The following is a 9,790-nucleotide window of genomic DNA, read 5'->3' on the forward strand; positions in this document are numbered from 1 at the left end:
TCCATTTACTACGTAGCCATGTTCACTTTCCGACACTGCCGATAAAACATCATTTTGGTGCGCGTCAGTGCTACATCTGCAAATATTTAATATATAATAAAAATATATGAAATAAGTTATTAATATTTATCGATACATGTAAGATATACATATTAAACTAATCTTCAACCAATTACAATCGAGATTATTTATATCTTATATGTATCGATAAATATTAACTTAATTATTTTATGTATATTATATATTAAATATCTAATAGCTCTTTCTCCCTCTCTCATTATTTTCTTCTTTCACTTTCACACTTCCCAGACAGCACAATGTCCAAAATCGGAAAATAAAGACCTTTTAGCTATCTTTTCGTAAGACATCTAAAATATGTCTTTAAAAGACGTCTTATATGTCCCGCTTTTGGACATGTTTGTTGTCTGGGTTAGTTGAAATAAAAGATATGTATCTCCTATCAATTTAAAAATCCGAATACGAGACAACAGGCCTTTATGGAAAATTTTGTAAGCAAAACGAATAATATTTGGGGAACAAGCAACAGAGAATGTTTTATAATTCGTGATAGAGTCGAGCCCCCGAGTCCGGCCAATCACGTTCGGCCGCGCTCGTCGCCGCGGCGCCGGCGCGGCGGCTCGATGCAGCGGCGTACTAGGCATCGCATCGCACAGTCCCACAGTCCGTGAGTGACCGTGAGTCGGTACCAGCGGCGGCAGCGGCGCGACCCGCGCGACCGTTGAATCGGTTAAATGAATCCGTCGACTTCGGAGCAGCGTATATACGTTCGAAGTCGGCGAGACGGTCTTGCTACTTATTTTCGTCGACGCTCGGAATACCGTTACCTGCGGATGTTACTCAATCATTCTCTCGATGAATTTCGGACAGGTGTGAAGTGTCAAGTGTTTGTGCTCCGCGCGTGTCGCCGTGCTCCGTGCTGCAGCACATGTGGGTGCTGTTATTCGAAACGCGCTCGTTCATGTGATTGGCATTCCTGCTCCTCGTTCCGCGGAATAATCAACGACGCGCTCGATAATTTGCAATTTGCAATAGTGTATCAAGGGTCGTGAATGAATGTGTCGCGCGAATCCGGCGAATCGGTCGCTCGAGGCGGAGACGTCGAGGCAAAGTGTACGTGAAAGGCAATTGTGAGTGATTTGCAGTTTGTGATATTCGCGAGCGATAATCGCTCGTCCCGCCCCGCCATATGCCTGATGGATTCTCGAATGTGACATTCATTTACGCAGCATATATCTCGTGTCCTATGCTTTGAACGCGCCGAAGAGGGCCGAGTGACAATCGTGAAATCGTATCGTGATTCATAAGTGATTCAAGTAATAGCACGCTGCGATACAACGCTCGTTCATTTCTTATTTTCGTGTATTTCGTGCCGTGTATAAGTTGACGGTCCACAGTTGCGACTCCTCGTTGTGCAAAGCATATTAATATATATAGTACTTACATTCGCGAGATTTACGTGCTCGTTACCGCAATGTGCATACGATACGGTATTTAATCTTAATTATGGTTTTGTTTAATCAACTGCGTGTCTTTATACTAACCGTCCACATGATTCGCGTAGTATCTCGCGTCAAGATCTTCGAACATTTCATCGCTATTAACGCGACTGCAACGCAATGATGAAACGCGGAACGAATCGAGGCAATCGGCGTCGCGATTCTTTCAAATTTGTATGAAAAATCTATCAATCTATGTTAGAAAATCGATAACTTGATTTTATGTTATACCAGCTTTTATATCGCACACAGTAAAGTATTATACTTCCTTCCCATGGGTACGGTACGACCTTGGCGAGGCCCAGTATCCAGTACGAGGATTTTATCCAAGCAAAACTCTTGTTCTGCTTGGATAAAAATCCAAAGACGGGGAAGCTAACGTACCCTCGTCCGCCGATTTAATTAAATGAACGAACTGCAGCCGGTTTGTCGCGTTTGCTTCGGGAGTGCCGTTCAAGTAATCGGACTAAAGGACTTTTTTAAACGGGAGTGCCGTACAGTATCGCGCGAGAAAGACTTTTACCGAAATTAGTCCACGCGCGGATTGTTGTTTATCATCCGCGAGTATTTCTCGCGAGTGTCCTGTGCGGTGAGAGGAGGAGGCCTGACGTTCTGAGAGGAGGAGGAGGAGGTCTGAGAGAGACATCGGGCCCCGGCGGAGCAACCTTGGGGTGAGTATCATCTCTTATCTGCATAATAATTCTTTTTTACTTATTTAGATTGTTTTATCTCGATAAGTTAAAAATGATTAGAGAAAGAAAAATTATCTAAAATTTTACACTTGTAAAGATCTTTTTCGGTAAATATTATAGATAATTGTATTGCTAAATATTATATATATATTGAAATGTATTGAAAAACGAATCAGAGGCGCGTAAAAATTATCTTTTGAAATATTGATCATTTTGAACGCTTCTTTAATTTAAATTTTATGTTTGTATGTTACAGTATCATCGTAGCTACGTGAATAACTCCGCCTGTTGCGCATCGGGTTAATTGGTGAGTCTGATTTTCTTTTTTTTACTGAGGTAACGAATCTACGATTAATAAAATATAGAGCAAATATATCTCGATGCATGTCGAATTATGACAATAAATTGTAGTATAAATTTATTACATTTCGTAGATACGTTGCCTTAAAATGGATGGGCTAAAACTAATTACGGCAAATATTTAATCTTGGTCACTTGTTTATTATTGTGCGAATGTGCTTGAGGAAATACTATCACACTTCGCACACATAGAGCTCGCAAAGAGCTCATTATCGTCGAATTACGTTGACAAACTTTCGCGTTCTATATAATATAAATAAATTTTTAATATAAACTTTTAAATTCTAAATAAAATATTATATCGAATCAGAATTTTATTTCGCGAATTTAAGTTAGTAAATTAGTAAATTACACAGTAAGTTAAATTTTCGAAATTTTGTTACGTAGATCAATTCTATTTACAATTAGAGTAATAAAATTTTTGAGAAACACAAAAAAATATAAAGTAAAGTAATACTATCACAATTAAAGTAATAATTTTGAAAATGTAAAATTTTTATTTAGATTTTTTATAAAATTATTTTTGTATTATTTTTCTCGAACAAAAGAGAAAAGAGAAAAATATTATGCTAAAAAAATAAAATAAAATAATTTTGTAGATAGGGAAAAACTATGAATTAGTTAGATTGTGTTATTTATATCCTATTTCTTTTCATATACTTAGCCAAGATTAAATATTATAAAAATCGAGGAAGTAATATAAATATATAATAAAAAGAATAAGAAATATTTGGGTTTTATTATGCAATTTATTTTATAGAAAACGCGATATAATGATTATTAGTTATTAACTATTAAAATTTATTTTAACAAAGCATCAATTTTACCCTAATTATTTGTAGCCTATCTATCTATTTTTGATTAAGAAATTGACTTTATACCAGTCAAGTAATATATGACGTGAGATTGTAAATATTCATCATAACATATAATAAGTTCATAAATTTGCGAATGAGCATTTAAAAATGTTTTCTTATTCCACTTGTATTACCGTTTTTCATTTTTACTTCTTTTTTCTCTGATGTACATAATTTACAGACTGCGATTTTACCTTGATTTTCTCGTTTTTCGAAGAAAAATGCTTTTTTTAATAATATTTTTTTATCGCCAGTCCAATAATCTGTGGATTTGCTTTGATCAGGCGTACAATTTCTGTCATCCTTGTCATTTTGAATTTTATTTTCCATATTTGTCGTTTTTTCTATAAGCGAGTTAAAAATAATAATAATGTTAATGTTGGCAATATTGTTATGAGTATAATAATGTAATATATAATTGATAAAGATATTAATTATGTCTTACGTGATATTTCAGCAAGTCGTTGCTTTTTATAATAAGAATTATTATTTGTTTCGATCATTATCATCCGCTAAACTTGAAGTGCTTGGTCTGTATAGAAAAGTGTCGTGATTAAAAATAGAAAAAAGTAATAATTATTAAAATACTACAACTGTATATGTATTACTTAGTGCTATTATGTTCTTATTGACGTGAACCGTAATGGAGTAAAATTTTGTAAGTGAGAGTAAGTAGGAGGAAGAAAAAGAAAGAGATAGAAAGAAAAAATGTTTTATACCTCGAATTTTTGCAATACTAATGTCAAACAAATAAATATTTAATCTAAATTTCTGAATTGTTTATATCTATGATGCATGATAGAACGTGAAAATAAGCGATTCATATATTTATTTAAATTATATTTGCGAAATAATTAAAAAATAATCATTATTACGGTTTGAGAGATACGAGAGAGATTTATGATCAAAATTGCAAATAAATATTATATGGATGCCCTCATGAAAACTTTTATTCGCTCAATTTTCTTTAGCTATTGATTGTTTTAGATATCATTACATTTATTTTATAACCTTTAGTATTTTAATAACTTTTTGAATGTGTACTTACTCATCTTGACTCTGGATTCTTGTGGAATGTTTTCTTAAATGTTTTCGTAAATGTTCCATACCTGATAAGAAAGACAATGTTTTGTCACAATCTTTACATTTTGCCTTATATCTCGATAACTCCGAGTAATATTGGCTCAAGTCGTCAGGTAGTGTGAAAGTGTCATTATTAAGAAATATTCCATGTTTAATTGATAAATGTGCTCTGAATGTTTTTATACGGTTTGATAGACGAGATATCTTAATTTCTTTTTTACAGATGGTGCACTTTACCAGCAAAGGTTTTAATTCCTTGAAATAATTCCACAACTTGCTGCGTCTTTTTATCGGTGCCTTTATAATTGTCCTGTAATACAGATTGTCCGATATTAAAAGTGGTACAGCGATTGCATCAACAAGCGTTTGTAGAATTTTTCACAAATGTCATAAAGACACATTTAATTTATTAGAATGTATGTTTTTATGGATATATAGTTAAAATTTGCATAATTATATATCAGATCGCGTACAGATCTGCAAAATATTAAAAAAAAAGAAGTAAGAATTGCACCAGATGTACATGCACATTTACGATAAAAATTATATATAAATATTATATGGATGCCCCGATAAAAACTTTTATTCACTCAATTTTCTTTAGCTACTGATTGTTTTATCATTATACATTTATTTTTATAGTTTTTAGTATTTCAATAATTTTTTGAATGTGTACTTACTCATTTGGACTCTGGATACTTGTGGAATGTCTTCTTAAATGTCTGCGTAAATTTTTATAATCTATTAAGAAAGATACTGTTTCGCCGCAATTATTGCATTTTGCCTTATATCCCGGTAACTCCGAGTAATATCGCCTTAAGTTGTCAGGTAGAGTGTCATTATCGAGAAATATTCCATGTCTATTTAAGTGCACTCTCATTACGTATGTGTAGTTTCCTGGAGAAGATATTTTAATTTCTTTTTTACAGGTTGTGCACTTTATTAGCAAAGGTTTTAATTCCTCAAAATAATTCCACAACTTGCTGCGTTTTTTTTTCAGTGCCATTATAACAGTCCTGTAATACATATTGTCTTATACTAAATGTGATACAGTGATCGCCTCAACAAGTGTTTGCAGATGTTCTCACAAAAGTAAAAAAAGGCATGGTTTATTTATTAGAATGTACGTTTATATGGATATAATAGTTTGAATTTACCTAAATTATCAGACCGCGTACAGACCTACGAAACTTATGGTTAAAGAAAAAACAAAACCCGCGTCAAGTGTTTCTTGTGTGTGAAGCTACATAATAAAAAAAAAACAGGTTGCGGACTTATTCTAAAAAAGAACATGTACACAAATATAATAAAAAAATATTATATTTTTTAAAACCAGACGTTACTAATTTATCATATTCACTTGACGCAAACCTTCAGGTATATATTATTGTATTTATAGTAAGAAATATAAATAAAACTATAAGACCAAATTAGATTAAATAACTTTTCAATAATAATTTTGTAAGAAACACGTATACTTGGCGCGTCTTTTTAATTTTTTTTAAAAAAGGCTGTTTTGTACGATTATCACTTCTTTTTGCAAGTACATGTGGGAATCATGAAAATGCAAAACTTTCGATGTATAAATTTGCAAATAAGATAAAAGTGGACGATATAATTATTTAAAATTTTACATATGTAATATATACTTCTGTAGAGAGCTCAATATTTAAATATTTGGATATCTTTACATTGTATAATTAATACGAATAATTACTTATTAAGTGCGCTAGTTCCTTTCCTCATTTGTTCAAATGATTGAGCGGGCAAACTAAGTGATTCTTGGCTTCGATCTCGCCTTTGATGGTCTGCAGAAGGATCTATACTATTGTCCGCTAAACTTGAAGTGCTTGGTCTGCATAGAAAAGTAGTATAATTAAAAAATTAAAAAAAATAATTATTATTAAAATTCTACAAACGTACATATTACTTAATGCTATTATGTACTTATTGACGGTGAACCGTAATGGAGTGAAATTTTGTAAGTGAGAGTGAATAGGAGAAAGAAAAAGAAAAAAATAAGGAGAGAATGTTTTATACCTCGAATTTCTTTAATGCTAATGTCAAATAATTAATGTCTAGACTGAATTTGTGATTAATAGATAAGTGAAACATGATATGATATAAAATTGAGTTAGGGTGAAACGCTATTTTAATGTTATTAATCTATTCTAGCTTTAGATGAGATAAAGAAATGTATATAAATTCACACAAATAACATTATATTAGTTTACTAAAATCCTGTCCTGAGACCGTAAAATGGTGTATCTCTCTAATTAAACTTACGATATTTTGTACGTTACAATGATTTTTTGAGAAACGTTTAAACCAATGAGTATACGCGTTTAAACATAAGACGAATACGGTCACCAATTAAAACGGTCGAAAATGATAGAATGTCTTCACAAAAAATTGTAGATAATGACAGAAAAAATTAGGTTGGTGCTACATATATAATAATAATCTCAAGGGTAACGAATAATTAATATCACTATGCTGACATTTGAAGATCTATAACGTATATTCAAATATTATAAAAAACCGTTGATTGTTAGCTAATAGAAATTTTTATTAATTATTAATTATTTAAGTAATATGTGGATGGCATATTTGAGTTGTGCCATATACATTTTCTTAAATAAAGCTATTTAATTTGAATACTGAATTTGAATAAAAACTATGTATAAATCATATATTTTATACAGGGTGTTTTAGAAGTAAGTACACAAACTTGAAGATGTTCCTTGGTTTATTTTAAGAAGAAAAGGTCTTATAAACATGTGTCTAAAATACTTTGTTTTCAAAACACATGGTGTCAAAGACACACGCTCTAGGTGGATTTAAAAATGTTTCATTGGTACTGGAAAATAATTCTTAATACTACATATACGCATACCAAATTTGAATAAAATGTCTTTAAACGTTCTCCAGATTTTCGAAATTTTCATTTTTTTTTTCACAACTTTGACATCTTGTATTTTGAAAACGAAGTACCTAGTTTATGACACATGTTTAGAAAACCTTTTCTTCTTAAAATTAGCCAAGAAATATCCCCTTCAAGTATGTGTAATTACTTAGGAAACGCTCTGTATATCTGCCTCCAATTTCTGCAGTATTAATGTCAAACAAATAAACATCTTTAATCTAAATTTCTGATCTATATCTATGATGCATGAAAGAACGTGAAAATAAACGATTTAAATTTATTTAACTTAGGTAAAATAATTGAAATATTATTATTATTATTATTATTATTATTATTTGAGAGACGTGGTTGTGATCAAAATTGCAAATAAATATTATATGAACGACCTGATAAAAACTTGCATTCGCACTTTTTCTTTAACTTTTGATCGTTTTATTGCATATATTTTATAGTCTAGTATTTTAATAATTTTTTGAATGTGTACTTACTCATCTCGGCTCAGGATTCTTGTCGAATGTCTTCTTAAATGTTTTCGTAAACGTACAATATTTGTTAAGAAAGACATTGTTTTACCACAATCATTACACTTTGCCTTATATCTCGGTAACTCTGCGTAATATTGCCTCAAGTCATCAGGTAGTGCGAAAGTGTCATTATTGAAAAATATTCCATGTCTTTTTAAGTGTCCTATCGTTATTACTGTGCTGTTTGATGGATGAGGCACATAAATTTCGATTTTACAAATTACGCACTTTATCAACGAAGGTTTCAATTTTTCGAAATATTTCCATAACTTCCTGCGTTTTTTTCTCGATATCGTAACTGTTCTGTAATACATATTGTTTGATATTAAATGTGGTACAGTGATTGCCTCAACAAGAACAAGCGTTTGTAGAATTTCTCACAAAGGTCATAGAGAGGCATGGTTTACTTATTAGGATGTATGTTTATATGGATATATAGTTTAAATTTGCATAATTATCAGATCGCGTACAGATCTTCAAACATATCTTTTTCAAAGAAAGGTAAAAAACGCACCATGTAGGGGAGATCGGAACGAAGTCACCTCTTTTTTTTCGGTGCCGATTTTTAACAACAAAATAAATAATTTTAGTGAAATATAGTATACCATTGTAAAGAGTGAACCCTTGGCTACAAAATTTATATAGGCATTTTTGGTCTACGTCGCTTTGTTCAACCGGTATAGAGTAAAAACGACAAAGGTGCAAAAATCGAAAAGTCAAAATTCCCGTGGCGGAGTCGTGTCTTCATTCTCGGACTGGATTTTAAATAAAGATACATAATTTTTATCATAAAAAATAATAGAATACACTTTATTCATTGTTTTTTAGTAGAAAAATGGAAAGCAAAAAATAATTTCAAGAAAATCAATTTTTTTTTTCGCTAACAGTCAAAGCATGTAAAAACAAAGTCTGACGAGCGCATGCACTCGTTGTGTGCCTTACGCTTGCACGAAATGCACTGTTTTTCATCGGCTTGTTTTCTATTATCTCCGAGCATACACGCAGCACATATTATTTAGGTTTTTTGATTTCGTTTTGGCTTGGAAACGACTTCGCCCCGAACACAAGTTTTAGGTTTAGTCGGTTATAAAATAATAAAAATCAATGAAAAATAAAAAACTGCACTGGATTCGTGTTCAGCATGCATTACTTTTTAGAATCACTTACTTTGAGATTCGGAGAGACAGCAATACGTGGGCACCATAAGCTGCGTTTGCAGTATTAATGGCGAGTTCACACAACATACATATTTCGAAATAATTGCAAAAACGACTTCGCCCCGGTCTCCCCCGCATGCACTTTTATGATCAAAATTGCATATAAATATTATATGGATGCGCCAATAAAAACTTTTATTTACTCAATTTTTTTTAGCTACTGATTGTTTTATCATTACATTTATTTTATAATTTTTAGTATTTTAATAATTTTTTAATTGTATACTTACTCATCTTGACTCTGGATTATTGTGGAATGTTTTTTTAAATGTTTTCGTAAATATGCCTTGTTCGTTAAGAAAGACATTATTTTACTACAGTTATTACATTTTGCCTTATAGCCCGGTAATTCCGAGTAATATTGCCTTAAGTCGTCAGGTAGTCTATAAATGTCATCATCGGGGTATATTCTATGTACATTTACTAAGTGTACTCTGAATATTAACATAGACTTCGTTCGATTAGGTATCTTAATTTCTTTTTTACAGGTCGTGCACTTTACCAGCGAAGGATTCAATTCCTCAAAATAATTCCATAACTTGTTACGTCTTCTTGCCGGTGCCGTTGTAATCGTCCTGTAATACAGATTAATCGTCTGATACTGAATGCAATAA

The 9,790-nt window shown here is 31.7% G+C and overlaps 1 protein-coding gene across 1 annotated transcript; it reads right to left on the minus strand.

Annotated features, from left to right (window-relative positions):
* Positions 1 to 3,871: 3,871 nt before the first annotated feature.
* On the minus strand, positions 3,872 to 9,772 carry LOC112464487. Its single transcript, XM_025031495.1, has 7 exons — positions 9,407 to 9,772; positions 7,924 to 8,262; positions 6,227 to 6,364; positions 5,190 to 5,525; positions 4,747 to 4,819; positions 4,475 to 4,535; positions 3,872 to 3,958 (listed from the first exon to the last, which is right to left on the minus strand). The coding sequence occupies exons 1-6, from the start codon at positions 9,622 to 9,624 to the stop codon at positions 4,509 to 4,511; spliced, it is 1,131 nt and encodes a 376-aa protein (XP_024887263.1). The 5' UTR covers positions 9,625 to 9,772; the 3' UTR covers positions 3,872 to 3,958; positions 4,475 to 4,508.
* Positions 9,773 to 9,790: the final 18 nt, after the last annotated feature.

Source organism: Temnothorax curvispinosus, unplaced genomic scaffold (assembly GCF_003070985.1).
Source record: "Temnothorax curvispinosus isolate PA1 unplaced genomic scaffold, ASM307098v1 QBEX01014262.1, whole genome shotgun sequence".
NCBI classification, from domain to species: domain Eukaryota; kingdom Metazoa; phylum Arthropoda; class Insecta; order Hymenoptera; family Formicidae; genus Temnothorax; species Temnothorax curvispinosus.

What these genes read in the sequence shown, in the direction of transcription:
- LOC112464487 (XM_025031495.1), bottom strand. Translation starts at nt 9,624, where the DNA reads ATGTTAATATTCAGAGTACACTTAGTAAATGTACATAGAATATACCCC. An exon ending in AGAATCCTGAGCCGAGATGA is followed by an intron (nt 6,365 to 7,923) that starts GTAAGTACACAT and finishes TTTTCTATGCAG; the next exon opens with ACCAAGCACTTCAAGTTTAG. An exon ending in AGTATCCAGAGTCCAAATGA is followed by an intron (nt 4,820 to 5,189) that starts GTAAGTACACAT and finishes TCTGTATTACAG; the next exon opens with GACAATTATAAAGGCACCGA.